At 43.0% G+C, this 25,277-nt stretch overlaps 1 protein-coding gene across 1 annotated transcript in view; it reads right to left on the bottom strand.

Moving 5' to 3' along the window:
• Positions 1 to 1,103: 1,103 nt before the first annotated feature.
• The window catches only part of LOC120065928 (neural-cadherin-like), a 107,775-nt gene continuing 83,601 nt past the window's right edge, over positions 1,104 to 25,277 (bottom strand). Inside the window, exons 28-31 of the mRNA XM_039016969.1 lie at positions 24,673 to 24,839; positions 6,584 to 6,848; positions 5,002 to 5,191; positions 1,104 to 2,242 (exon numbers count right to left, since the gene is read on the bottom strand). Coding sequence (XP_038872897.1) covers positions 1,954 to 2,242; positions 5,002 to 5,191; positions 6,584 to 6,848; positions 24,673 to 24,839 — 911 coding nt within the window. The 3' untranslated portion in view covers positions 1,104 to 1,953. The remainder of the gene's footprint in view (positions 2,243 to 5,001; positions 5,192 to 6,583; positions 6,849 to 24,672; positions 24,840 to 25,277) is intronic.

Here is a 25,277-nt window from a genome sequence, read left to right as displayed (position 1 = left end):
AGGAAATAGACTAATTCATCTGGAGGTCAAAAGTTTGAGTGCAGCTTATAAATGCCAGGAACTAAAGTAACTGTAGCAACTAGGTACCTTACATGACGGCACCAGGCAGTTTAATTTACACATTCAACACATGAATGTTTATAAATGATGCCAAGGCCTCCGTTTGTTATCTTTGTATTCATTATATCAAATACTGAAGTATCGTTTTATCGGTTTCTCTCAGGGAGCCAGAGTGTCAAAATAACTGATGTTGCAATTCACCAGCCAAGTGCCCCAGGAAGGTGTTGGGTTGTTGAGTCAGTTATAGAGCTAGTAGAGACAGTGTATTGAATCGTCAGACCATTTTATAACCCTGTTGGTGACAGAGAGCCTCATAAACTGTATAGTAGTAACTCCATGGAGAGATAGCCCTCTGCACTGGACACAACAACACAGCTTACTACGTGTCAGAAACAAACGGGTTGTTCCATGAAATGAGTGTCTTTTGCATCCCTTTTATATATTAAACAGAAATTGTGCACAAATATTGAATTTTAAAGCCTGTTATATTAAATGAAATGCACTTTAATATAGACTACATAAATAATTTAATCAGATTTTTTATATGAGTAAAGGCTTGCTAAAGTTCCCTTCATCAACCCTGTTTCACCATCATTGTAAAGCCTAGTTATTTTGTTGCTTTGACAAAGTAATTTATGGAGATTATTATTTATTTAATGTGATTAGTGATTCATTTACGTCTGTCCCTCATTTTTGGGTCGGCCATGTTATGTGAACGGAATTCTTTTTTTTATTTATATGGTAAAACTATTCCTTTTTACATCATTATTTCAAAAGAAACATTGAACATCTAATAGTCAAATCATATTGTACAAGCAGGTGAACTGGTTCTACTCTTTTTGGCCATTTTCTGGTGTTTTGTGGTGGAAAACTGAGCTGGTCAGGCATAACACCTCAACCCTGTTACCCATAGAAACAGGCTATAAATGTTTTAATAACAATGTCATTTTTTTGTGAAGCTTGCATTCAATTGCCACTCCCTGTTGCACACAAGTTTCCATTCCGCCTGTCACAAGGGGATTTATGATTGATTTACAAAGACATCGTCAACACTGTTTCTTTATTTGGCGCTCTTCAGATTGGGAAAACGTGTTTTTTTTTATGAAGAAAGAACATGTCTCTTTGTAGCAGAATGTTGAAATTGGGTGAAATCAGAGTTTTTGTTTGACCAAGTTACACAAAAGGCACTGAATTGGTGGAATGAGCCAGACATGGACACATTTAGGTTAAAGGAAGAATGGAGAAGAAAGTAATTGACAAAGAAATACGGAGGGAGAGATAAAAACAGACATAACAGAACTGGAATGACAAACAGACGAGATAAAACAAGTCAGACAGATAAAAAGGTAAGACAAAGGAGGATGACAAATAAAAGTCTGAATTTACTTCACAAACATCAGGAAAGACCAAATAGATGTGAGGAGGGGATGACTGAAGGGCCCCCAAACCTTTTGAACTGGGACCCAGTGAAAGCTTTCAGAGTTTTTTCTTGTGGCTCACAGTCGACAAAATCAATGTTTCTAGCCAGGACCTTTGCAGCCACACTGACTGAGCCCACTCACAGACCCTGAGGCCTAAACTAACAAAACACTTGGGGCTCAATACCATCGAACCCACATTCCAGTGCAGTATCTCTTTTTCCCATGGCCAAATAAAATCACAGATGATTTGGGTACTGCAAGAACCTATTACCAAGTTGACACGTCTCACAGGTTGAAGCATTCAGTTCTCAGATCTAGAAATCTGTGTACCCAGTTTATAAATAAAGACACTGCATAAACGTTAATATGGTGTGTTCCGTTGAATTCCAGCCTTGGGAACAACCAAAACCAGATTAAATCAGATTGAACTACGTGAAACCAGATGAGAGAGTGAGGATGAAAGATGGTATGGTCACCACAGGTAGTAGATGACATAGTCCATATAGCTACCTAGGAAGGCCAGGACACAGATACTGATGGCAAACGCAGAGCTGAGGCTCAGCGTGTTGTCGTCGTCGTTGTGGTACAGTGCCAGAGAGACCTCACAGTGGCGCCCGCGATAGCCCTCCGAGCAGTGACACGAGTACTTGGAGGGAGAGTGGGCCACACAGATGCCATGGCGACAGGGCCTGCTGGCGCACAGCGTGTAGACGCAGACCTTCCCCGAGGCATTCTTCTTCATCATGTGACCAGGGGGGCACCTGTGGAGATGCAAATGATGAAGAGGTTGTGGTGAGTGATTAGGCTACCGCACCTGCGATTAATTGGATTGAAAAAACTTTGAATTATAAAGGGAATAGCCAACCTGGCACTGTGAAAATCTATAGGTACACCCTTAGAAAAAAAGGTGCTATGTAGAACCTAAAAGGATTCTTCAGCTGTTCCCATAGGATACACATTTGAAGAACACTTTTTGGTTCCAGTTAGAACCATTTTGGGTTCTATGTAGAATCCTTTCCACAGAGGGTTCTACTTGGAACCAAAAAGGGCTCTCCTATGGGGACAGCTAAATAACCCTTTTTCTAAGAGTGTATTGTTTCCGATAGCTATATCTGATGCAATGTTGTCGTTTCAGAAATACAGTTGAAGTCGGAAGTTTACATACACTTAGGTCATTAAAACTCGTTTTTCAACCACTCCACAAATTTCTTGTTGAAAACTATAGTTTTGGAAAGTCAGTTAGGACATCCACTTTGTGCATGACACAAGTACATTTTCCAACAATTGTTTACAGACAGATTATTTCACTTATAATTCACTGTATCACAATTCCAGTGGGTCAGAGGTTTACATACACTGAGTTGACTGTGCCTTTAAACAGCTTGGAAAATTCCAGAAAATTACGTCATGGCTTTAAAAGCTTCTGATAGGCTAATTGACAACATTTGAGTCAATTGGAGGTGTACCTGTGGATGTATTTCAAGGCCCACCTTCAAACTCAGTGCCTCTTTGCTTGACATCATGGGAAAATCAAAAGAAATCAGCCAAGACCTCAGAAAAAAAATTGTAGACCTCCACAAGTCTGGTTCATCCTTCAGAGCAATTTCCAAACGCCTGAAGTTACCACGTTCATCTGTACAAACAATAGTACGCAAGTATAAACCCCATGGGACCACGCAGCCATCATACCGCTCAGGAAGGAGACGCGTTCTGTCTCCTAGAGATGCACGTACTTTGGTGCGAAAAGGGAAACTCAATCCCAGAACAACAGCAAAGGACCTTGTGAAGATGCTGGAGAAAACAGGTACAAAAGTATCTATACCCACAGTAAAACGAGTCCTATGTCGACATAACCTGAAAGGCCGCTCAGCAAGGAAGAAGCCACTGCTCCAAAACCGCCATAAAAAAGCCAGACTACGGCTTGCAACTGCACATGGGGACAAATATCGTACTTTTTGGAGAAATGTCCTCCTGGTCTAATGAAACAGAAATATAACTGTTTGGCCATAATGACCATCTTTATGTTTGGAGGAAAAAGGGGGAGGCTTGCAAGCCAAAGAACACCATCCCAACTGTGAAGCACGGGGGTGGCAAAATCATGTTGTGAGGGTGCTTTGCTGCAGGAGGAACTGGTGCACTAAACAAAATAGATGGCATCATGAGGACGGAAAATTATGTGGATATATTGAAGCAACATCTCAAGATATTAGTCAGGAAGTTAAAGCTTCCAAATTTGTGGCAAAATGACTTAAGGACAACAAAGTCAAGGTATTGGAGTGGCTATCACAAAGCCCTGACCTCAATCCTATAGAAAATTTGTGGGCTGAACTGAAAAAGTGTGTGCGAGCAAGGAGGCCTACAAACCTGACTCAGTTACACCAGCTCTATGAGGAGGAATGGGCCAAAATTCACCCAACTTATTGTGGGAAGCTTGTGGAAGGCTACCTGAAACGTTTGACCAAAGTTAAATAATTTAAAGGCAATGCTACCAAATACTAATTCAGTGTATGTTAACTTCTGACCCACTGGGAATGTGATGAAAGAAATAAAAGCTGAAATAAATCATTCCCTCTTCTATTATTCTGACATTTCACATGCTTAAAATAAAGTGGCGATCCTAACTGACCTAAGACAGGGAATGTTTACTAGGATTAAATGTCAGAAATTGTGGAAAACCAAGTTTAAATGTATTTGGCTAAGGTGTATGTAAACTTCCGACTTCAACTGTATGTATTATTGTAATAAATTAGGACAAGATATACAATTATAGGAAAATAACCTGTCATTTTATCATTCTTCATTCTTTTTGGGAAATTATTTGAAATCTACTTTAAGCAAAGCACTCTCAGTAACAGTAGCCTTGTTGTTCCATGTCCTCATTTCTGTCAGTATATTTCTGCCGCTCCTGAAGATGGTCTCTCCAAGCTTAGTACCCTGTGTGGACATCCCATAGTGATGAAAGGCTTTTGAGTAGTTTCACACGCTCTGATTCCAGTCAGTACGACAGGAAACACTGGAGTCCTGGGGTGTTTAAAGACACTGCTGCCGAAACACTCCCTGTCAGTATGATAGAACAGGGCTTTATTCAGCTCAGGTTGACACACGGCTAGGATTCTCAAAAGAGCTAGAGAGAATGAGAGAGAAAGAGAAGAGAGAAAGACAAAAGAAGAGTGTCCCTGTCTGAGCTGGTCAAGGTTGTAACGGTCAGGACAGGTCAAAACAGGCCATGCTATAGACTACTAAGCCTTGTCCAGTTGTTCAGCTGCTACATATCTAGTCCAGGTACAACTGACCCGTCTTTGTCTGGGGGGATGTTTTCTGCTTGAAGGGAAGTTAGTGTCTCTTTGTTATACTGGGACAGTGAGTGGCCAGTGTGGCATAGATCAAGGAGTTGTGGCCTATAACCAATGACCAGGCCCCAGAGTTTTTCCTGAGCATGTGACCTCACCTGGAAAATTGCTGGCCCTCAGTTATAGCCCGGAGTTTTTCCTTACATGATTTCCTGCTGCCATTTATGTACCTGCACTCATGCTTCCTCCAGAGGTCCATGCAGATGAAGGGGGGAGAGCACTGGTGTTTCCTGCAGGCATCTGAGGGGCAGCCTGGGGAGACCCCCTGAGAAGTGACCACCTGGAGCCCCTCAGACCCCACGGAGGGCTGCTTGGCAATGGGCATGGGCCGCCCATTCAGTCTTAGGTCTCGCAGACACCCTGGAGGAAAAACACAGAGAGGGAAAGAGAGATAAGACAGCAATATAAGTGACATTCATACACACCAGGCCTAAGGCAAAAAGCATTTAAGTAAGTTTCATGAAGGGACAGAGACACATGCCCACACAGGAATAGAAGAACACAGGTATACGCGCACAGGCGCACAGGCGCACAGGCACACAGGCACACAGGCACACAGGCACACAGGCACACAGGCACACAGGCACACAGGCACACAGGCACACAGGCACACACACACACACACACACACACACACACACACACGGAGCACAGAGATAGCCCAGGGCTTAGCTGTCAGTGCGAGCCCTCTGTTTTGAAGGATATTTACTCTGTTAGTTTGTCTGGCCATCCTCTGGGAGGGAGAGGCGAAACACATAATTTATACAGAGGGGGTGGGGGTTTCTCCTTACATGGGGCAGGGACAAAAATGTGCAGTATTATAGCTAATCTCATGCTGTTTTAGAGGTCAGGGATTCTTGAAAGATGGGACAATCTCAACTTTTCAAATATTTAACTTAATTTTAACAAAATGTGTAATATATACAGTATCAGTCAAAAGTTTGGATACACCTAGTCATTCCAAAGTTTTTATTTTTATTATTTTCTACATTGTATAATAATAGTAACTACATGAAAACTATGAAATAACACATGGAATCATGTAGTAACTAAAAAAGTGTTGAACAAATCTAAATATATTTTACATTTCAGATTCTTCAAAGTAGCCACCCTTTGCCTTGATGACAGCTTTGCACACGCTTGGCAAATCTCAGACACATCTTTTAGGAATCACAGTTTTGATAGAAATATTCTTTAAAGCAACAGAGGGCCATTGCAAGAAATTACATAAGATTTATTTTTCAGTTAATATCAATGTTTTTGAAGAGTTTGAAAATGTGATCCTTTGCTCTATGCGTGGAAAGTTCATTTACACATTTATATATATTTATATATATATTTATATAAAAATGTATAATATTCCACTAAATGTACATTTTAAGCTCAAATAATGCAACACAATACAATACAACTATACAAATAAAGTTTCCCTTCTGGACAAGGATTGTCCTGACTTTCAAGAATCTCTGAGCTAATTTCCTTCTATTCTACACATTTTTTTCCATGAGGCTGAGAGAGAATTTTGCAGTTTTAAAGCTAATTTTGTGTAATTATAATTTTTTATTTCATGGCTTATGACATGAAATAAAAGGAGGGCCCCTGAGCCCCCAAAGCTTGTGGGCCCCCAGCCTTGTGGGGGTTGGATGGGTGTGTGCTACGCCATTGGAAGTTAGGTGGATAGTACAGTATTAGTGGGCTGTACCAGGGGACAGTGCTAATGGTCAGTACCAGATGGCAGTACCAGTACCATACCTAGGAAGCTGTGGTTGTGTCCTGAGGGGAAGGAGTTTCCCAGCATCACCACTGATTGGTCGATGACTATCTCCTGACTCCGCCCAGGAGCGGCCGTGACCTCCCGCCTTCCGCCGCCACCGTCCAATTGAAGGGTGAACTCTTTGCCATGACGATCAAGCTCCACTTCGTGCCATTCTCCATTGTCAAGGCGATGGAAGGGCAGCGTGAGGTTGTAGGGTCTGTCACCCAGGTTGTAAAAGACAGCCAGTAGCCCCTGAAACATCTGAAATATGCAGAATATATCGATCAATTAAAATAATCCAAAATGGCTATAAAAATCACAGAGTTCACCTTTAAAACGTGCAGTTCAAAAATGGCAATGTACAATTAAGAAGGCAATTTTCTATTTTCAATTCAATTAAACCCATTGTATTTAATCATGCTTTACAAAACTGCCACGGACATCAATTAATTTAGTCCAGGGAGAATATCACAGACAACAATTATCCACAGCAGCTAAGGCTGAGCAAACACACTGAGCTGGAAATAGGGCTGAGGGGGGCTGCTGGCTGCTATAACCGCAGTTTGTACATGTCCATCCCCTAATTGGAAACTGTGGAGCAGAGATAATTCAATACTGTGTTTTAATATATGCAGCAATATAGCACAGCTTGTTTTAAGTATTGCTCCCTCAGCATTGTCATCAGATCATAATGCCAACATTCTATTCCTCCCCGGCCCCCCTATGGACCCCCCCCCCCCCCCCCCCCCCCCGAGCAACCTAAGCAAACAAAAGACAATGAACTCAATCGATCCCAACTTTGAACAGAATCCGACCATACAAACATTTCACTACAAAGGAAAAACTGACAATATTTTATTGAGTAAACCTTTCTATTTGACTTTTAAAACACCAGCTAGGTAAATAAATAAAAAGCATCTTAATAAGCGATGAGGGTTATAAGCATTGATTTACACCTTTACACTAACACTCAACAAAATAAAGCAACCCTATGGGTTTTAAAAACACGTTGAAGGATGCCATTATGTAGAGATAAAGACACATCAACAGGAAGTAGAAAATGTTTCAGAGACCTTAAACTCGACAGTTCCCGGTAACCTTGTTAATGTCTAGTTATTCATTCAGCATGAGCATCATCCTCCATTTCCACCCATTCTTACCCATCAGAGCAAGCAGGCTGAGGTTCTGAGAAACCGCCATGGCTGAGGTTCTGAGAGACAGCCATGTAAATTGGCCTTGTTGTCAGGATCCACACTCAAGTGTCTATCGGAGAGCTCTGATTCTTTCCTAAACAAATGCTTCAGACAGAGTATGCTGCTTTCGCCAGAAAACTAGCGTTTTTAAACAGCTCGCCGACTCTACGCCGACTCAAAGATAAATACATTTTTGTCAAAATGTTATTATAGATATAGCCTTCTTCTGTTCAATGATCTCTACCTATATAGTACTCTAAATACCCAAATTCATGTTGTTAAGTTCAAAAGAATACAAGACAAAAATTGCTGACTCCATTCAAACCAATTAGGGTTCGGAACTTTAAAGCCAATTATCTCAGAATCATTATTTTGCAGACTGAACCTTATTGTCCCAAGGTTTTGATATATGGGGCTGGTAGGCAGAGAAGGGTAGAGGGGGGTTGCTGCTACACTGACTCAGATATTCCAAGAAGAGCAATAGCAGTGCTATAGCAGTGAGACTGCATGTTGGTGCTCTCTCTGACACCAGTTGGAGAGATATGTTTGTCACGAGGAAGCAATAGTAGGATAGAGCAGTGGAAACAGCTGACCTGTTTGGGTAGGTGTTCTTGCGTGACAGACGCTAGCCGAGCAGGCTCCTGCCAGGTGCTGTGGACACACTGTCACTCAAAGAGGCCAAAAGCTCCTACAACCCTTGAACCCCAACATCCTATCTCCACAGAAATGGCATTCACACTCAGAAAATGTGTTCTATTTTCCTGGCAAAGCCAGACAGAGAAGAGCCTTATGAAGTAACAGACACTAACGGCAAGCTACATTGATTGAAAATGCCTCTCCATGTTTTCCAGTTCAAACAGGGTACACAAATTGTGCAATCCACTGAAATAGCCCTCAGTAATAGCTTGAAGGAGAAAAGACAGAATCGAAATTAAAAAAATGGAAAACAATGGATACACTCTACAAGAAAATGGTTAGGTATGTGAAGGGTCATCAAGTTATAACAGCAATCTACCTCACCAAGCAAAGTGAGAAGAATAAAAGCAACACATTGAAACTGCCCAGCAACACCCGTTGGGGTGGTGTGTCATCATGTTTGACAGTCTCCTGGAGGGGAGAGTCTCTCCAAGAAATGGCCATATCACAGTCTGCTGATATGGACAGCCCCATCAAGAAGATCCTCCTGGATGATCAAATTTATTTATATAGCCCTTCTTACATCAGCTGATATCTCAAAGTGCTGTACAGAAACCCAGCCTAAAACCCCAAACAGCAAGCAATGCAGGTGTAGAAGCACGGTGGCTAGGAAAAACTCCCTAGAAAGGCCAAAACCTAGGAAGAAACCTAGAGAGGAACCAGGCTATGAGGGGTGGCCAGTCCTCTTCTGGCTGTGCCGGGTGGAGATTATAACAGAACATGGCCAAGATGTTCAAATGTTCATAAATGACCAGCATGGTCAAATAATAATAATCACAGTGGTTGTCGAGGGTGCAGCAAGTCAGCACCTCAGGAGTAAATGTCAGTTGGCTTTTCATAGCCGATCATTAAGAGTATCTCTACCGCTCCTGCAGTCTCTAGAGAGTTGAAAACAGCAGGTCTGGGATAGGTAGCACGTCCGGTGAACAGGTCAGGGTTCCATAGCCGCAGGCAGAACAGTTGAAACTGGAGCAGCAGCACGATCAGGTGGACTGGGGACAGCAAGGAGTCATCATGCCAGGTAGTCCTGAGGCATGATCCTAGGGCTCAGGTCCTCCGAGAGAGAGAAAGAAAGAAAGAGAGAATTAGAGAGAGCATACTTAAATTCACACAGGACACCGGATAAGACAGGAGAAGTACTCCAGATATAACAAACTGACCCTAGCCCCCCGACACATAAACTACTGCAGCATAAATACTGGAGGCTGAGACAGGAGGGGTCAGGAGACACTGTGGCCCCATCCGATGATACCCCTGGATAGGGCCAAACAGGAAGGATATAACCCCACCTACTTTGCCAAAGCACAGCCCCCACACCACTAGAGGGATATCTTCAACCACCAACTTACCATCCTGAGACAAGGCCGAGTATCGCCCACAAAGATCTCCGCCACGGCACAACCCAAGGGGGGGCGCAAACTCAGACAGGAAGATCACGTCAGTGACTCAACCCACTCAAGTGACGCACCCCTCCTAGGGACGGCATGAAAGAGCACCAGTAAGCCAGTGACTCAGCCCCTGTAATAGGGTTAGAGCCAGAGAATCCCAGTAGAGAGAGGGGAACCGGCCAGGCAGAGACAGCAAGGGCGGTTCGTTGCTCCAGAGCCATTCCGTTCACCTTCACACTCCTGGCACAGACTACACTCAATCATATGACCCACTGAAGAGATGAGATGTTGGGAGATGTTGCGTCAAAAAACAGAACACTCAAAACATGAGCACAATGGCAGCTCTTCCTTTAAAGAACTCCAGGCCTCAAGAGGGCAGATAACCCAAAAACAAGGGGTGGAACTAAAAAATTGAGCCAGGATTTCTGGAGGGACTACTTTTACATGCGCACCTGGCAGATAAGCATGGGTATAAAATGTTTGGGTTTAGCTTTGCTTGGGTCCTCAACATACAAACAGCTCATTGTTCAACCCTAAAGACGCAACTGGTATGTAATGTTTGGAATTATTTATTATGTTGCATCCAGTGCTTAGCACAATTTACATGTTTAACTCTGGTAGGAGTGGTGACTTCTTTTGTTGTGGATATTTTCTGACTGCAGAAGTAATTGCTTGAAGTGCTAGATTAAATTGTTTAAATGTTTACTTTATTCAAAGCCATGCTTTGTTGCTGTGTCATGCATTGTTTATTGTGTAAAATAATGCATGTTTATTCTCTGTTTAAGGTTATCAACCTATTCCTATTCCCTATTCCTTATTCCTCTGTCATTCAACTACTGTATTCAACAAATCAACTGTTTCAACATATTCAACAAATGGCATCAAAACCATAATAAAACACTGGAAAGGAATTGTTGTCCCTTTGCATCCTTCACGGGTTGAGCAAGCCGTTTTCAAGTTTGGGCAGAGCTGGAATAATTATAACACCTAGACAACTTGACAGTTGATAACCAACGTGGCAGTGAAGACAAAATGATTAACGGCCTGAAGTCAGGAAAGCTGTCGTCGCAGAGAGGAGGATTGGCTTACATCTCAAAATGGCGGAGGAAACTCTTGGGAAAACAGTGAAGGAGCTGAAGCAAGAAAGAACTTTGGCTAAGAGTGCTTTTACCAGGCAAGCAAACTTCCTTAGCAGAGGTGCAAAACACATGACTAAGAGCGAACTGCGAGAGGAGTTCAAGAAGCTCACGTCGGAGGCAAGGAAGGTCAGTGAGACAAATGATGAATACAGGGCTGGACTTCTGGCAGACATTGAGGCTGAAACCGATGAGGGTGAAGAAGCTGACCTGAGCAAGCAGCAGCAGACTGAACTTGAGAAGACATTCCAAGAATGCGAAGTACGATTGGATGAGGTCAGGGGGATGATCCAGTCCAACCTATGGCCTAGATACGGGGAGGACGAGGTGAAGTCTGCAATCAAAGAAGCTGAGACCGCCTGTGATGGAGTTGCTCAAATACCTGTTATTGCTGTAAATAGAGATGGCTTCGAGCTACGGTGGGATGGTGCGACGGCACAAGTCCAAGATGCAATCACAAGCCTAGCAGAGTGGGAGATGTGGATTCCAGTAGCAGAAAAAGAACGGCTGGAAGCCAGAGTAAAGGATCTGAAAGCATTCAGAAACAACCTTGAAGCAAGGAGGGCAGGATTTCTCACAGCGCAAAGAATTGCAGAAGAGAATAAAGACAGAGGGAGAGTGCCGCAGATGCCTGTGGCAGCTCCACAGCCGACACTGAGAATAAAACCAACCTGTTTACCCAGTTTCAGTGGGTATAAAAGGAATTTCCATCGATGGAGAAGAGACTGGGAGAGTCTACAGAAGCAGGGGGAACCAACAGGCTCAGTCGAAGTGAAGAAGATCCAACTCCTTGACAGTGTAGATGAGAGAATGTGCAGAGACCTCCGTTTGTCTACTTACAATACTGCTGAGGACATGTTCAGGGTGCTTGAAAACAGGTATGGAAACAGGTCTACAATTGCCTTGGAGATAATTGAGGATCTGGAGAAAATTCCTGCTTTAAGAGCAAATCAGCCAAGGAAAGTTATCGACATGATCCAAACTATAGAGAAGGCACTGGATGATCTCACACAGCTTGGAGGCACAGGAGCCATCAACAACCCTCTAGTGATCAAATCCATAGAAAGCAAGTTACCTGACAACATCAAGCGAGATTGGCTTGTCTTCATGGTTAACCCGAGGAATAATGTCACACCGGACAATCACTTTGAAAACCTTCTTAAATTCCTGAAAACACAGGAGGAAATTCTTGAAAAATTAGAGCAGCTGGGAGTGAGTGAAAAGCCAGAAAAGAAATATGCTTGTGTGGAGAGAAAATATGCGTCCACACGTTCCACAAGGAAAGGTGGCTGTGTTGTCTGTGGAGATGAAAAGCATAGAGAAAAGATCTTCTTTTGCAAGCGTTTCAAAGAACTGAAGCTGGTGGAAAAGTTGGATGCTGTAGAAAAGCTGGGGGCCTGCAAGAGATGCTTGGTCTGTCATGGAGAAGATGATGAATGCAAAGACACTTACCTGTGCAGGAAAAGAGACTGTAAGAAAGACCATCATTTCTTCTTTGTCTGAAGGGAGATTTCAAGAGGAGTGACTCAGACAGAAGACAATCCAATGTGAGAAGGTATATGCTTACAGAGGAGCAGGAGGAATTGGTATCTAAGCTCTCCCCAGAGATGGCAGAGAAATTCAAGAAAGCATTCACCAACATCACTGCGAAAACAAACTGTGTCGAAAAGAATCAGCTGGGAGTGACTGAGTCAAGGGCAGTAGAAGAATTGCCAGTTATTCTAATGCTGCTCAAGGTAACTGCCAATGCAGGACAAAAAATTGGAACCTGGAGATGCACCTCCACAGATTTCTCTGGAGAGACACTGAGGAGGAAGAGATTGAAGAGTATGCGATCACTAGAGTCAACATTGGTGATCGACCAGCAGGGTGCATTGCGCAATTGGTTATGAGAGAGACAGGCAAACTGCCCATGTTTGCTCACCTGGAGGAGGAACGTAGGATCCTTGAAGAGGATACCTATGTCGATGACATCCTGACTTCCCATAATGACTTGCAAAAGCTGGACCAGAACACCAAAAGGGTTGAAGAGATCCTGAAGGCAGGCGGCTTCAAGCCCTGGGTCCGGTCAGATCAAAGGCAGGAGATCGTACCAGGAGAACAAGGAGCGCAGTCAAGCACAGCACTCATTCTCCCAAACCAAATGAGGGAAGGAGACAATAAAGCCCTTGGAGTTGGATACCTTGTTGAGGAGGATAAACTGTACCTCATGACTTCAATCAATTTCTCAAAGAGGAAAGGGAAAATGAGTCGGCCAAAATCTCCTTGATGAAGAGGTGAGAGGGAAAACTCCAAACCCACTGACGAGAAGAGAACTGCTGAGCCAGGTAGCTAGCCTGTATGACCCAATAGGCCTCGTCACACCTGCCAAACAAAAGGGTGCCATTCTTGTCAGAAAGGCGTTTCAGGAAGCTGGAGGCAAAACTCTGACCCGAGACACTTGGGACAAACCTTTGTCTGAAAATTTGAGGGAAGAAGCCATCCAATTCTTTGAGGAATACACACGTCTTGGCCAAATCACCTTTCACAGAAGCCTCACACCAGTCAACTGGATTGGAAAACCTTGGGGAATAACATTCTCTGATGGAAGTGACAAGAGCTATGGAGCCGTAGTGTACTTAAGATGGGAGACCCAGCAAGGCATCAAAGTCAGACTGGTTGAATCCAAAGCAAAGCTCCCACCATTGGACCAAAAGGGAGAACCAGTAAAAGCTGAAGTCTGCGGTGCTGTCTATGCAGCACGACTTCGAAAGTACGTTGAAAAGCACAGTCGAATAGAAATTGAACGATGGCTCCATCTACTGGACAGTCAAACTGTGTTGGGAGCAATCCAGAGAGACCGCTATGGATATCAAACTTTCTTTGCGAATAGAGTTGGAGAGATCCAGAAATCCACATCCGTAGAAGACTGGTGGTGGATCCCAGGAGGCCTGAACAGTGCTGATATCATAACAAGAGGGGCAGCCCCAGAAGACCTCCAGGAAGATTCCATGTGGCAGGATGGACCAGCATTCCTGAGGCAACCTGTGAAAGAGTGGCCACATAAGTCAGCCAAAGAAATCGCTGCGTATGCCAAGGAAGGCATAAACAAACTTCGAAGGAAAGCTTTCTCGGCAGCACTGACCAGAGCGCAGGTCAAGAGAAACCAGAGTGATGCACAGCGAAATAACCCAGATGAACCCAAGACTCGGATCCGAAGATCACCAGCCGGCTCTGCGGTAACCAAACTGATTGACATCAGGAAATTCAGCAGTCTGACCAGGCTGATCCGAGTCATTGCCTGGGTTTGGAGAGCCGCAACGAGATGGAAAGAAATGTTGACCAAGAATTCAGCCTCAGATAAACCAAAGTGGGAGGACGCTCTTTCAACAAACTGGAGGTCCAGAGCCAAACAAGCTGTACTCACTGTCGGGGAGTGTGAAGATGCACTAAGAGACTTGTTTCTTGCAGCTCAAGAAGGTATAACCTTTCAAGACACCACTCTCAACAGACTCGCTGTTTACAGAGATAAAGAGACTGGGCTCTTAGTTTGTGGAGGAAGGTTCCAGATCTTTGATGAGGATGAAACTGCCGTACCAATTCTACCATATGAGGCATGGATGTCCACTCTCCTAGCTCAAGAGGCCCATGGTGCAAAACATGAAGAAATAGCAGGCACACTCCTCCGGATGAGGAAGAAAGCCTGGGTGATAAAAGGCCGGAAGCTGGCTAAAAAGAGAGTTGACAACTGTGTGGTGTGCAGAAAGGCCAGGGCCAGAAAGTGCCAACAGATCATGAGTGACCTTCCATCCGAGCGGATAACACCAGCCAGACCATTTGAGTACACAACAGTGGACTTATTTGGACCGTATGAAGTCAAGGATGAGGTGAAAAAGAAAACCAAGCTCAAGGTGTGGGGTATTGTCTTCTGTTGCATGGTATCCAGAGCTATACACACAGATGTTGTCAGTGACCAGTCGACTGAAGGCTTCCTACTGGCTTACCAAAGATTCACGGCACTGAGAGGGCACCCAAAGAAATTGTGGTCAGATCCTGGAAAGATCTTTGTGGGGGCCAGACCTGCCCTCAAAGAACTCTACCTCTTCTTGGATCAACTAAGTAAATCTGAGCTTGAAAATGAAGCTTCCAAGCATGGGACAGAATGGAGCTGGAAAATCCACCCAGCAGACTCCCCTCACAGGAATGGAGCTGCAGAAGCAGCTGTTCGTACTGTGAAGCGGGCTTTGCACAACCTGGGAGGAGAAGGACTCTTCACATCGAGTGAGTTTCAAACATTTCTCTACACGGCTGCTAACCTTGCCAATGAGAGGCCCATAGATGCAAGAACTCAAAGCCGGGAGGACTGCATAGAATACATCAGCCCAAATTCCCTTCTGCTTGGACGGATTGGACCCAGAGGAGATCTTGGATGCTTTGATTTTGAAAGCTACCCATACAAAAGATTGAGAGCTATCCAAACAGAAGTTGACCGGTTCTGGAGGAAGTGGAGTCAGTTAGCTGGGCCCAATCTATTCGTGAGGAGTAAATGGCACACAACACGTAGGAATGTGGCTGTTGGAGATGTTGTCTGGCTGGCTGACCAAAATGCCTGGAGGGGTCACTACAAACTAGCCAGAGTCATCAGTGTCAACATTGACAAGAAGGGCATCGTCAGAGATGTGCATGTCAGAACTTTTCCCAGGTTCCCAGTCCCAACTGTGAAGCCTGCTCAAGAGAAGTCAAAGAAACTCTCAACTAAAATACCTGCTACAGTTCTTCATAGGGATGTCAGACGCATCATTGTTTTACTTCCTGTTGAAGAAGGAAGAGCCTGATAGCTGAAATCGAACCTGCCCCAACACAGAGGTTCGTGTGACCTCCTTGGGTTCAAGAACCAGGAGGTCAAGTGGGAGGTGTTGCGTCAAAAAACAGAACACTCAAAACATGAGCACAATGGCAGCTCTTCCTTTAAAGAACTCCAGGCCTCAAGAGGGCAGATAACCCAAAAACACGGGTGGAACTAAAAAATTGAGCCAGGATTTCTGGAGGGACTACTTTTACATGCGCACCTGGCAGATAAGCATGGGTATAAAATGTTTGGGTTTAGCTTTGCTTGGGTCCTCAACATACAAACAGCTCATTGTTCAACCCTAAAGACGCAACTGGTATGTAATGTTTGGAATTATTTATTATGTTGCATCCAGTGCTTAGCACAATTTACATGTTTAACTCTGGTAGGAGTGGTGACTTCTTTTGTTGTGGATATTTTCTGACTGCAGAAGTAATTGCTTGAAGTGCTAGATTAAATTGTTTAAATGTTTACTTTATTCAAAGCCATGCTTTGTTGCTGTGTCATGCATTGTTTATTGTGTAAAATAATGCATGTTTATTCTGTTTAAGGTTATCAACCTATTCCTATTCCCTATTCCTTATTCCTCTGTCATTCAACTACTTTATTCAACAAATCAACTGTTTCAACATATTCAACAAATGGCATCAAAACCATAATAAAACACTGGAAAGGAATTGAGTTGTCCCTTTGCATCCTTCACGGGTTGAGCAAGCCGTTTTCAAGTTTGGGCAGAGCTGGAATAATTATAACACCTAGACAACTTGACAGTCTTCAGTAAAGACTTAAAAGTTGAGACCGAGTCTGCGTCTCTCACATGGGTAGGCAGACCATTCCATAAAAATGGAGCTCTATAGGAGAAAGCCCTGCCTCCAGCTGTTTGCTTAGAAATTCTAGGGACAATTAGGAGGCCTGCGTCTTGTGACCGTAGCGTACGTGTAGGTGTGTACGGCAGGACCAAATCGGAAAGATAGGTAGGAGCAAGCCCATGTAATGCTTTGTAGGTTAGCAGTAAAACCTGATGTATTTTGGGAGAGAGTGGTAAAGCAGCCTGAAACTCCTGAAACCTATAGCATTAGCCATTGCAGGGATTGAGGGGGACAATTCCATTCTGTCTGATGTTCAGACTCTGCTTGCAGATGTAAGAGAAGAAATCCGTATTTCCCTGCTCACTTCACAGTTGCTCCAAGCAGAGGAAACTGCAGTTCTGAAATACATCAAAAAGCATGAAGACTTCTGCCTGAAGCCCATGTTGGACACCAAGTATGCTGGCAAGAGCATCCTGTCTGGTGCAGAGATCAACAAGGACTATGGTGTCATCACTACCGTATCTCGCCACCTTGGCCTTGGTGAGGGCAAGGTACTTGGCAGTCTGGTGAAGTACACTTCCAAGCAAGGGCTTTGGGATGGAGATGCAATATGGCAGTCGTGCCAACATATCTCATCAGCCACCTGGTGGAAGGGACTTTGTGGATCTGAGGCTGTTTCCCCTGTTGCCTCCATCCTCTAAATCCCACCAACATCTGCCGCCTCAGAGCGCAACTGGTCCTTGTTTGGGAACACATACACCAAAGCATTTAACCTGCTGACCAATACAAGGGTTGAAAAATTGTTGGCCATCCGTGCAAATCTGAGGCTTTTTGAGCCTGACAACAAGCTATCCTCAACAAGGTTGGAAAGTGACAGTGAAGATGAGGCCTCAGAGTCTGATGTTCAAGAGGTGGGCATTAAGGAGGTCCAGGGAGAAGACATGGAAGTCTGAGAGGAAGACAGTCTAGAAACTAAAGCTTTGGTTATCATTTTACAGATGTATGTTGAAAACGTTTTTGGGAGATGCGATGGATCATTGGGAATCATTCAATATTCCCTTTATTTTGTTGTTCAATGAAATCATCCCATGTGAAGAGTCAACTCATTTAATTAAAGTTAAAATCGTAACTAAATAGTTTTTAAAATTTCTATTGGAAGGATTTAATCATTTGCAATTATGTCTACTTATAAGGTAAAAGGTTTTTGTTTCTGTCTCCATATGATATGGTAAATATATCCAATGCAAAAAACATCTACATTTGAATGGTATTAATATTCATTTGCATATATTTCAGTTAATTCCCATATATATTCCCATATATTCCCCTTAATTCCCATGGAAAGTTTCCACCTCTGAATATTCCCCAAAATGTGCAACCCTAGTCAAGCTCCTCTCAGCTGCCCACTGCACTGAGGCTAGGAAACACTGTCACCACTGATAAATCCACTATAATTGAGAATTTCAATAAGCATTTTTCTACGGCTGGCCATGCTTTCCACCTGGCTACCCCTACCCCGGTCAACAGCTCTGCACCCCCCACAGCAACTTGCCCAAGCCTCCCCCATTTCTCCTTCACCCAAATACAGACAGCTGATGTTCTGAAAGAGCAGCAAAATCTGGACCCCTACAAATCAGCTGGGCTAGACAATCTGGACCCTCTCTTTCTAAAGTTATCCGCCGCAATTGTTGCAACCCCTATTACTAGCCTGTTCAACCTCTCTTTCGTATCGTCTGAGATCCCCAAAGATTGGAAAGCTGCCGCAGTCATCCCCCTCTTCAAAGAGGGAGATACTCTAGACCCAAACTGTTACAGACCTACAGTGGGGCAAAAAAGTATTTAGTCAGCCACCAATTGTGCATGTTCTCCCACTTAAAAAGATGAGAGAGGCCTGTAATTTTAATCATAGGTACACTTCAACAATGACAGACAAAATGAGAAAAAAAATCCAGAAAATCACATTGTAGGATTTTTAATGAATTTATTTATTTTTATGTATTTGGTCACCTACAAACAAGCAAGATTTCTGGCTCTCACAGACCTGTAACTTCTTCTTTAAGAGGCTTCTCTGTCCTCCACTCGTTACCTGTATTAATGGCACCTGTTTGAGCTTGTTATCAGTATAAAAGACACCTGTCCACAACCTCAAACAGTCACACTCCAAACTCCACTATGGCCAAGACCAAAGAGCTGTCAAAGGACACCAGAAACAAAATTGTAGACCTGCACCAGGCTGGGAAGACTGAATCTGCAATAGGTAAGCAGCTTGGTTTGAAGAAATCAACTGTGGGAGCAATTATTAGGAAATGGAAGACATACAAGACCACTGATAATCTCCCTCGATCTGGGGCTCCACGCAAGATCTCACCCCGTGGGGTCAAAATGATCACAAGAACGGTGAGCAAAAATCCCAAAAAATCCCAAAAAATTAAATCTAGAATCGGCTTCCTACTTCCTATAAAGCATCCTTCACTCAGGCTGCCAAACATACCCTCGTAAAAATGACTATCCTACCGATCCTTGACTTCGGCGACGTAATTTACAAAATAGCCTCTACTCAGCAAATTGGATGGAGTCTATCACAGTGCCATCCGTTTTGTCACGAACACCCCATATACTACCCACCACTGAGACCTGTATGCTCTCGTTGGCTGGCCCTCGCTTCATATTTGTCGCCAAACCCAATGCCTCCAGGTCATCTATAAGTCTTTGCTAGGGAAAGCCCCGCCTTTCTCAGCTCACTGGTCACCATAGCAGCACCCACCCGTAGCACATGTCCAGCAGATATATTTCACTGGTCACCCCCAAAGCCAATTCCTCCTTTGGATGCCTTTCCTTACACTTCTCTGCTGCCAATGACTGGAACAAATTGCAAAAATCACTGAAGCTAGAAACTCATATCTCCCTCACTTTAAGCATCAGCAGTCAGAGCAGCATACAGATCATTGCACCTGTACGTAGCCCATCTGTAAATAGCCCATCCAACTACCTCATCCCCATGTTGTTATTATTATTTTTCTCCTTTGCACCCCAGTATCTCTACTTGCACATTCATCTTCTGCACATCTATTACTCCAGCGTTTAATTGCTAAATTGTAATTACTTCGCCACTACGGCCTATTTATTGCCTTACCTCCCTAATCTTACCTCATTTGCACACACTGTATATAGACTTTCCTATTGTGTTATTGACTGTGTTTATTCCATGTGTAACTCTGCATTGTTGTTTGTGTCGCACTGCTTTGCTTTATCTAGGCCAGGTCGCAGTTGTAAATGAGAACTTGTTCTCAACTGGCCTACCTGGTTAAATAAAGGTGAAATAAAAAAAATATTTAAAAAACATAACAGTCATTCATGCAACATAATAACAATGTTGAAGAGCAGGCCACATCCGGACCCAATGAAATTGCCTCTCTGCCAGCAGAGTGACAATCACTCCAACTATGCTTCCCAGTAAAGCAATGAAAACAATTAAGCATCCCAGCAAAGTGCTAAACATAGCCCACGTTAACATTTGTAGCTTAAGAAAGAAGGTTAATGAAATCAATAACTTGCTAGTAACAGATGACATTCATATTCGGACAATCTCTGAAACGCACTTAGATTATACCTTTGATGATACAGTGGTAGCAATATATGGTTATAACATCTACAGAAAATACAGAAATGCCAAAGGTGGAGGTGTTGCCGTTCATATTCAGAACCGCATTCCTGTAAAGCTTAGAGAGGATCTCATGTTAAATACTGTTGATGTAATATGGCTACAGGTTCAGCTGCTATAGACCAACAAAGTGCAAACAGTCAGTATCTGGATATCATGTGTGAAATGCTTGATAATGTACAGTATGTGATATCAACAAAGAGGTACAGTATATTTTCTGGGTGATTTCAATATTGACTGGCTTTCATCAGGCTGCCCACTCAAGAGAAAGCTTCAAACTGTAACTACTGCTTGCAACCTGGTTCAGGTTATCAGTCAGCCTATCAGGGTAGTTACAGACAGCACTAGAATGAAACCATTAACATGTACTGATCAACATCTTTACTAATGCTGCAGAAATGTGTTTTAAAGCAGTATCCAAATCCATTGGATGTAGTGATCCCAATATAGTAGCCATATCTAAGAAAACCAAAGTTCCAAAGGCTGGCTTAATATAGTGTATAAGCGGCCATACAATAAGTTTTGTAGTGATTCCTATGTTAGACCGCTCCCGAGTGGCGCAGCGGTCTAAGGCACTGCATCTCAGTGCTAGAGGCGTCACTATAGACACCCTGGTTCGAATCCAGGCTGTATCACAACCGTCCGTGATTGGGAGTCCCATAGGGTGGCGCACAATTGGCCCAGCGTCGTCCAGGTTTGGCTGGTGTAGGCCATGATTGTAAATAATAATTTGTTCTTAACTAACTTGCCTAGTTAAATAAATAAATAATGTAAAGAATATTTGTTGGTCTGTGGTGTGTAATGAGGAGCAACCAGACAGACGCTGCACTTGACACATTTATGAAATTGCTTATCCCAGTTACTAATAAGCATGCACCCATTAAGAAAATTACTGTAAAAACTGTTAAATCCCTGTGGATTGATGAGAAATTAAAAAATTGTATGGTTGACAGGGATGAGGCAAAAGGAATGGCAAATAAGTCTGGCTGCACAACCGATTGCCTAACGTATTACAAATTGAGAAATCATGTGACTAAACTGAATAAAAATAAGAAGAAACTACACTATGAAACAAAGATAAATGACAGAAAGAATGACAGAAAAAAGCTTTGGAGCACCTTAAAGGAAATTTTGGGCAAAAAGGCAAACTCAGCTCCATCATTCATTGAATCAGATGGCTCATTCATCACTAAACTACTTTAATTATTTTCTCATTGGCAAGTGTAACGGTTTTCTTCCAGGGGTGAAGGAGAGGACCAAAGTGCAGCGCGGCTAGTTTTAAACATGTTTAATAAAGAACAAGTGAAACACTACAAACAACAATACAAAATAACAAATGTGCAAAAACCGAGACAGACCTATCTGGTGCAGACAATCACAGAGACAGGAAACAAACACCCACAAAATCCCAACACAAAACAAGCCTCCTATATATGATTCTCAATCAGGGACAACGATTACCATCTGCCTCTGATTGAGAACCATATTAGGCTGGACATAGAAACAGACAAACTAGACACACAACATAGAATTCCCACCCAGCTCACGTCCTGACCAACAGGACGTTACAGCAAGATTAGCTAACATAGGCATGACATGCCAGCAACAAACGCTGACATTACACATCCAAGTATAACTGATCAAATTATGAAAGACAAGAACTGTAATTTTTCAATTCTGTAAAGTGAGTGTGGAAGAAGTGAAAAAAATATTGTGGTCTGTCAGCCACCAGGGTCTGACAATTTGGATGGAAAATGACTGAGGGTAATAGCCGACGATATTGCCACTCCTATTTGCCACATCTTCAATTTAAGCCTACTAGAGAGCGTGTGCCCTCAGGCCTGGAGAGAAACTAAATTAATTCTGCTACCCAAGAATAGTAAAGCCCCCTTTACTGGCTCAAATAGCCGACCAATCAGGTTGTTACCAACCCTTAGGAAAATATTGAAAACATTTTTTTTGTGTTTGACCAGATACAGTGGCTTGCGAAAGTATTCACCCCCCTTGGCATTTTCTTATTTTGTTGTTTTAAAACCTGGAATGATAATAGATTTTTGGGGGGGTTTGTATCATTTGATTTACACAACATGCCTACCACTTTGAAGAGTCAAAATATTTTTTAATTGTTAAACAAACAAGAAATAAGACAAAAAAATTGAAAACTTGAGTGTGCATAACTATTCACCCCCCCCAAAGTCAATACTTTGTAGAGCCACCTTTTGCAGCAATTACAGCTGCGCGTCTCTTGGGGTATGTCTCTGTAAGCTTTGCACATCTAGCCACTGGGATTTTTGCCCATTCTTCAAGGCAAAACTGCTCCAGCTCCTTCAAGTTGGATGGGTTCTGCTGGTGTACAGCAATCTTTAAGTCATAGCACAGATTCTCAATTGGATTGAGGTCTGGGCGTTGACTAGGCCATTCCAAGACATTTAAATGTTTCCCCTTAAACCACTCGAGTGTTGCTTTAGCAGTATGCTTAGGGTCATTGTCCTGCTGGAAGGTGAACCTCCATCCCAGTTTCAAATCTCTGGAAGACTGAAACAGGTTTCCCTCAAGAATGTACCTGTATTTAGCACCATCCATCATTTCTTCAATTCTGACCAGTTTCCCAGTCCCTGCCGATGAAAAACATCCCCACAGCATGATGTTGCCACCACCATAATTCACTGTGGGGATGGTGCTGGGTTTGTGCCATACATAGCGTTTTCCTTGATGGCCAAAAAGCAACATTTTAGTCTCATCTGACCAGAGTACCGTCTTCCATATGTTTAGGGAGTCTCCCACATGCCTTTTGGCGAAAACCAAATGTGTTTGCATATTACTTTCTTTAAGCAATGGCTTTTTTTTCTGGCCACACTTCTGTAAAGCCCAGCTCTGTGGAGTGTACGGCTTACAGAGCTGGGCTTTACAGAAAAGTGGTCCCATGGACAGATACTCCAATCTCCGCTGTGGACATTTGCAAATACTTCAGGGTTATCTTTGCTCTCTTTGTTGCATCTCTGATTAATGCCCTCCTTGCCTGGTCCGTGAGTTTTGGTGGGCGGCCCTCTCTTGGCAGGTTTGTTGTGGTGCCATATTCTTTCCATTTTCTAATAATGGATTTAATGGTGCTCTGTGGGATGTTCAAAGTTTGGATATTTTTTTATAACCCTGAGCTGTACTTCTCCACAACTCTGTCCCTGACCTGTTTGGAGAGCTCCTTGGTCTTCATGGTGCCGGTTGCTTGGTGGTACCCTTTGCTTAGTGGTGTTGCAGACTCTGGGGCCTTTCAGAACAGGTGTGTATATACTGAGATCATGTGAAAGATCATGTGACACTTAAATAAAGTCCACCTGTGTGCAATCTAACTAATGCTTGTTGAAGGACATTCAACAAGCACAGCACTTACACAAATTATTGATGACTGGCTGAGAGAAATTGATGATAAAACGATTGTGGGAGCTGTTTCGTTTGACTTCAGTGCGGCTTTTGACATTATCGATCATAGTCTGCTCTTGGAAAAACGTATGTGTTATAGCTTTACACCCCCTGCTATATTGTGGATAAAGAGTTGCCTGTCTAACCGATCACAGAGGGTGTTCTTTAATGGAAGCCTCTCAAACATAATCCAGGTAGAATTAGGAATTCCCCAGGGCAGCTGTCTAGGCCCTTTACTTTTGAAAATCTTTACTAATGACATGCCACTGGCCTTGAGTAAAGCCAATGTGGCTGTGTATGCGGATGACTCAACACTATACATGTGAGCTACTATAGCGAGTGACATCACTGCAACACTTAACAAAGAGCTGCAGTTAGTTTCAGAATGGGTGGCAAGGAATAAGTTAGTCCTAAATATATAAAAAGCTTTGTATTTGGGATAAAACATTCACTAAACCATAAACCTCAACTAAATCTTGCAATAAATAATGTGGAAATTGAGCAAGTTGAGGTGACTAAACTGCTTGGAGTAACCCTGGATTATAAACTATCATGGTCAAGACATGTTGATACAACAGTAGCTAAGATGGGGAGAAGTCTGTCAATAATAAAGCATTGATCTGCCTTTTTAACAACACTATCAACAAGGCAAGTCCTACAGGCTCTAGTTTTGTTGCACCAGGACTACTGTTCAGTCATGTGCCACAGAGGGACCTTGGAAAATTACAATTGGCTCAGAACAGGGCAGCATGGCTCTCCAATGTACATGGAGAGCTAACGTTAATAATATGCATGTAAATCTCTCATGGCTCAAAGTGGAGAGAAAGTTGACTTCATCATTACTTATTTTTGTAAGAAGTAGTATTTTAAACTGTATGAAACTGTCTTATGTTGCTGGACCCTTGGCAGCAGCTAATGTGGATCCATAATAAATATAAACACAAATACAAGACTCACCTCCAGACGTAAGTATTCATTCTGCTCCTGCGAGAGGAGGCTGAGGAGGACACCGCTGGGGGCGTGGGTTCGCACCTGGAGCTGAAAGCTGGAGTGACGAGCGGGGAGTGACCAGCCCACCTGGTACTGGACATGGCTCCTCCCATTGAAGGAGAACTCTGGAACTTCTGTCAGTTGAAGAGAGAAAAACATAGAGTTGAATATAGATACCATGAGGGATTCAAATACTACATATTATTAATTAATTATACTGTACCCACTACTGTATGCACTCAGTAGACAACTCGAGACAATTCACATATGTGAGAGGAGCCAAACACAGGCATCTTACGTGTGAGCCATGCATGTAAAGCCTTCAGACAATGTTACATTCCAAAAGATAGGATAATTTAAAAAAAAAAGTTAAATCTTGAAGCTAACAAGAGCTCTAAACCTTCAGAGCTACAGTTGAAATCGGAAGTTTCACATACACCTTAGTTAAATATATTTAAACTCAGTTCTTCACAATTCCTGACATTTAATCCTAGTAAAAATTCCCTTCGGTCAGTTCGGATCGCCACTTTATTTTAAGAATGTGAAATGGTAGAATAATACTAAAGAGAATG

Source organism: Salvelinus namaycush, chromosome 21, assembly GCF_016432855.1.
Source record: "Salvelinus namaycush isolate Seneca chromosome 21, SaNama_1.0, whole genome shotgun sequence".
Lineage (NCBI taxonomy): Eukaryota > Metazoa > Chordata > Actinopteri > Salmoniformes > Salmonidae > Salvelinus > Salvelinus namaycush.
The sequence above is the reverse complement of the archived record's forward strand: the minus strand, read 5'-3'. Positions and strand labels throughout refer to the sequence as shown.